At 50.5% G+C, this 4649-nt stretch overlaps 1 protein-coding gene across 1 annotated transcript; it reads right to left on the reverse strand.

The window, feature by feature from the left end:
- Positions 1-3890: 3890 nt before the first annotated feature.
- LOC106330735 lies at positions 3891-4378 on the reverse strand. The gene is made up of 2 exons (XM_013769160.1): positions 4179-4378; positions 3891-4119 (listed from the first exon to the last, which is right to left on the reverse strand). The coding sequence occupies exons 1-2, from the start codon at positions 4376-4378 to the stop codon at positions 3891-3893; spliced, it is 429 nt and encodes a 142-aa protein (XP_013624614.1).
- Between the last annotated feature and the right edge of the window lie 271 nt (positions 4379-4649).

Here is a 4649-nt window from a genome sequence, read left to right on the forward strand (position 1 = left end):
TAGGGTAAGCTCCGAGCTATCTTTTTGTTTACTGCAAATCAGTATAAGAGGTAATATGTCAGGATCCAAAGGTGAAAAGGCATTGGCAGAGTATAAGAGGGCTTTGGAGGTCATGTCGGCGAAGAAAGCTGCGCCTAAGAAGGCTGCCCCTAGTGAGAACGACGATGAGGTTCAGTTCATCAAGAGCAACAGGCGCAGGCCGCGACTGCTCTAGCCTCTTCTTCTAAAAAGAAGTTTAGGGCTTCGGGATCTACCCGGAAGGTTTCTCCATCATCGTCGAGCGATCCAGCCATGGTTTTGGCTAACCTCAACACTAAGGTGTTCCCTTTGACTCCGGTGATTCTTCCAGAGGGGGATTCTTCAGCCTCCATCCAACTCATCCAGGGTAATCTCCTCCCGGTAACATGTTATCCTCTTGTTAATTTCTTTTGGTATCTCGTTTTTTCTTTTCACTAACGATCGATTTGTTTTCGCAGGCAATGTCCCAGATGTTCCATCACGGTGAGAGGATGGGTGATCATGCTTCACTCAAGGCTGTCCTAGCTGAGTTGACCTTGCAGTTACATGAGGAGAAGGATCACGTCCTAGCCAAGGAGAAGGAGATCAAGGCCCTGAAGCTTAAGGTGAGGAATAAAGATAAGGCTGGGGCACTGGCTGCGGCGGACAACGTATCCCTGAGGGAAGAGTTGGAGCAGCGGGAGGAGGAGGTTTAAGACTTGAGGTGCGCCGCGGAGACCTTTGATGCTGAGAAGACTATGGCGGTGAGCGGCGCCAGAGTGATGGCTCGCAGGGAGTTGATGAGGGAGTGGCTCAACCATCAGACGGAGAGATGGGATCTCGAAGGTGCGCTGAAGCAATACAAGATGGTGAAAACCTCAGAAGCTGAGTTCCAGGGGCTCCCTGTTCCTACCTTCGAGGGAGAGCCATCGATCCCAAGCGGGACTGAGACTGAGAAGACTCTGGAGCCCGTCGCCGACGATCCTCCTGCCTCCTGATCCTTATCTGAACTTTTCAACCCCTTAGGGGTTTCTTTTGTGTTTATCTGCCCTCTGTAAGGGTTTAAAACTTGTCTTCAGGCCTTTGTGCCTTTTATTTTGTAAAACGTTGGCCCTGCTGTGGCCTTTTCTCTTTTTTTTAAAAAAAAGAACGCCTTCGGATTTCTAATTTTATTCTAGTTTCTGCGTAGTGGACCCTTTGTTGATGATCTCCTTTCTTGAGAGATAGCAGGGTGCGTTCTTCATAGTCGAGGACTTAGGAGTTGGGACTCCGGAGAACAGATCATAGGCCTATTTTAAGATAACGGGGTTGCCCTGGACCTGGAGGTCGTCTTTCAGGAATCCAGAGATTTATTGATGTGCCCAGAGGAATGGGCTTTGAACCCGGGGGTTTAGGATACAAACTCTTGGAGTCTAGAGAATGATCTCGTAACGCGGAGGTTGCATGAGTACCTGAGGGTCGTCTGGGAACTCGGAGATTGTGGAGGAGCAGAGGCTCTCCTTGGATCCTTAGATCGCGTTTGGGACCCTGAGGTTTTTTCTCTAGGTCCTGGGACCGAGGCTAGGGCCCGGAGGCGATGTAGGAATCCAGAGATTCTCTAATTAGATCTGGAGATCGTGGTTGGAACCCGGAGGTTTCTGTGATTGGACCCGAAGGTTGTATGAGAGTACAAGGTTTTTCCTTTAGATCCGGAGATCGTATCGGGACCCTAGTGTATTTGGACCCTGAGGTCGTGTGGGAACCAGGAGGTCCTTTAGGGATGTAACGACACCGATGCGCCCTAGGCTGCACAGGGGTTCTATCCTTTTTTTTCTAGAATCGTATTAAGCTTTTGAGGCCGTGTTGGAACCCGGAGGTTTGGATCCGGAGATCGTTGTCTGGAACCCGAAGGTTTTTTTTTTTAAGTTGTAATGACCTGATGCGCCCTAGGCTGCACAGAGGTTCTAACATCTTTTTATCATTGGAACCCTGAGGCCACATAGGAACCTGGAAGTTCTTCCTTCGACCCTGAGATCTTTGATTGGAACCCGAAGGCTATAGGGAACCCAGAGGTTCTTCCTTAGATTTTATGCGTAGCACCCGGAATCGTTTGGGGAACCTTGGGTTTCCTCTTTAGATCGGGGGCTCGTATAAAGACCCGGTGTTCCTTGGGAACCCGAAATGTTTTGTTTTTTCGCAGGGACCGTACTCCACCTTCCTAGGCAAGACTACTACCGGTACCTGTTTGGATTTCGCATTTTGCCGTTCGGTAGCTGGCCACTATCGAGTTCCTATGCTGTATTCTGCTTCTGCAGGAAGTCACTGACAGGCTTAGAGGGTGCTGGTGTGGGTGTTATGACCCAAGTGCCACGCTTACGCTGCTTTCCACGTCCGGAGAAGCAGGATTTATATTGCTCCCTGTACTTCACAATACTTTTGCAATGAATATATACCATGAGTTCCCTGTATCGTGTAGCTCGTAGCGTTTTAATACATGTACTTTTTCACATTGGTACTCTGGGGATCCCGATGCGCCTTAGGCTGCACAGGGGTTTTAGGTAATTTTGAAAGCATACTCAGGCTTGCGCATACCCATTCCTGCTTTATGTCTCATACCCGTTTTGCTTCTTTGTGGGCGTGCCACTGTGGTCGTGCCAATTTTGTGAGGGTTGGCCAGGATCGGAGGTCTCCGGAGACCTGATCCAGCTCGTATGCCCCTTTAAGTATAATGATTTCCCCTCTGCTTTTATAGTTGGAATTATTTTATTATAGGCTTTGTCCGGAGACTTTTAGCATACATAGAAGTAGGAAATCATAATGCTTAAATAGTATATAGTAGTATAGAAATCATGATCCGGAGATCGTATTAAAAATGATAGGCTTTGAGGCGCAGGGCGTTCCAGCAGTTGGGTTGTATTTTACCTTTGCTATCTTGCAGCCTGTAGGCGCCTGCTCACCGAACCTCGATGACCTTATAGGGTCCTTCCCACCCTGGGGTGAGTTTCCCCGTCATTTTTTCTGCTCGTCGTAGAACCCAGTCCCCTGGCTGGAAGGTTCTGGTTCTGACTTTCTTGTTATACGTTCTGGCGATGCCCAGCTGGTAGGACCAGTTTCTTAGTCGAGCGGCCTCTATTTTTTTGTCGAGCAGGTCGAGGCTTAGCGCCATCAGCTCGTTGTTCTCCTCCTGAAAGGTAGGTCCGGAGACCGTTGTTCTTACGTGCATCTATGTAGGTACAATGGCCTCAGAGCCGTAGACTAGCGAGTAGGGGGTTTCCCCTGTTGCTGTTTTGGGAGTGGTCCGGTAGGCCCAAAGGACTCCGTGTAGTTCTTCCGCCCACTTCCCGTGAGAGCCCTCCAGTCGCTTTTTAAGCATGTTGACCACTGTTTTGTTCATGGACTCGGCTTGTCCGTTAAACTATGGGTGTCGGGGTATGGCGAAAGTTAGTTTTATGCCCCAGTCCTTGCAGAACTCCTTGAACTTGTGGCTCGTGAACTAGGGTGCATTGTCGGTGACGATCTCGTGGGGGACCCCGAAGCAAATGATTATGTAGGTCCACAGGAACTTGCGGATCTGGAGATCTGTTATGCGGCTCAGTGCTTCTGCTTCGACCCACTTTGAGAAGTAATCAGTGACTATCAGAAGGAAGACCTTCTGCCCCGGCGCCATAGGGAATTTCCCTACTATATCCATGCCCCACTTTCTGAAGGGCCATGGTGAGCTTATGGACTTGAGGTTCTCCGTGGGAAGCTTGGACACTGGAGCGTGCCTTTGGCATTGGTCGCAGTGCTTGGCTTGTCTGTCCGCGTCGGCGGCCATCGTGGGCCAGTAGTAACCAGCCCTCCTGGCTCTGAGCACCAGGCTTATGCCGCTAGAGTGGGATCCACAATCTCCTTCATGTAGTTCTTCAAGGATTCTAGCGGCTTCTCGGGGTGTGACACACCTCAGGTACGGGCCGGAGAAAGATCTCCGGTACAGCTATCTTCTGGGAGATACAGTACCTCGTGGCTTGCTTCTTGATCTTTCTGGCCTCGCTGCGGTCTTCCGGGAGGATGTCGGCCTCCAGGTACCGGATTAAGGGGGTCATCCATGTTTTGCCTTCTTCGACGACAGAGACCTCCTCTGACAGGGTTCCTCCAGGGTAGCTGGCCATTGAAGAACGAGCAAGGGGATACTCATCTGGCTATTCGTTTCAAGGGAGGACCCTAGATTAGCCAGGGCGTCGGCTTGTGAATTCTGTTCCCGGGGGATTTGAGTGAGCTTGCAGCTCTTGAACTTCTTGATTAGTCGCTGAACGACCGCCAGATACTGGATCATGCTGTCTTCATTTGCTTGGTATTCCCCCTGTACCTGGTTGATTATCAGCTGGGAGTCGTCGAAGACCTGGATGTTCTCTGCCCCCATTTGATGGGTGAGGGTTAGGCCTGCGATTAGGGCCTCGTACTCGCTTATGTTGTTGGTTGCTTTGAAGTTGCATCTTACGGCCCTTGAGGCTGTGTTCCCGGTTGGCGAGGTAAGCAATATCTCTACTCCATCTCCTCTGACGTTGCTGGATCCATCAACGTGTAGGATCCATTCTCCCTCTTCCTTAATTTCGCCTCGGAGGCGTACCTCCTGCTACAGAGCTGGGAGCAAGGCAGGGGAGAACTCAGCCACGAAGTCTGCTAGGACCGGT

This window comes from Brassica oleracea, chromosome C3, assembly GCF_000695525.1.
Source record: "Brassica oleracea var. oleracea cultivar TO1000 chromosome C3, BOL, whole genome shotgun sequence".
In the NCBI taxonomy this organism is placed as follows: domain Eukaryota; kingdom Viridiplantae; phylum Streptophyta; class Magnoliopsida; order Brassicales; family Brassicaceae; genus Brassica; species Brassica oleracea.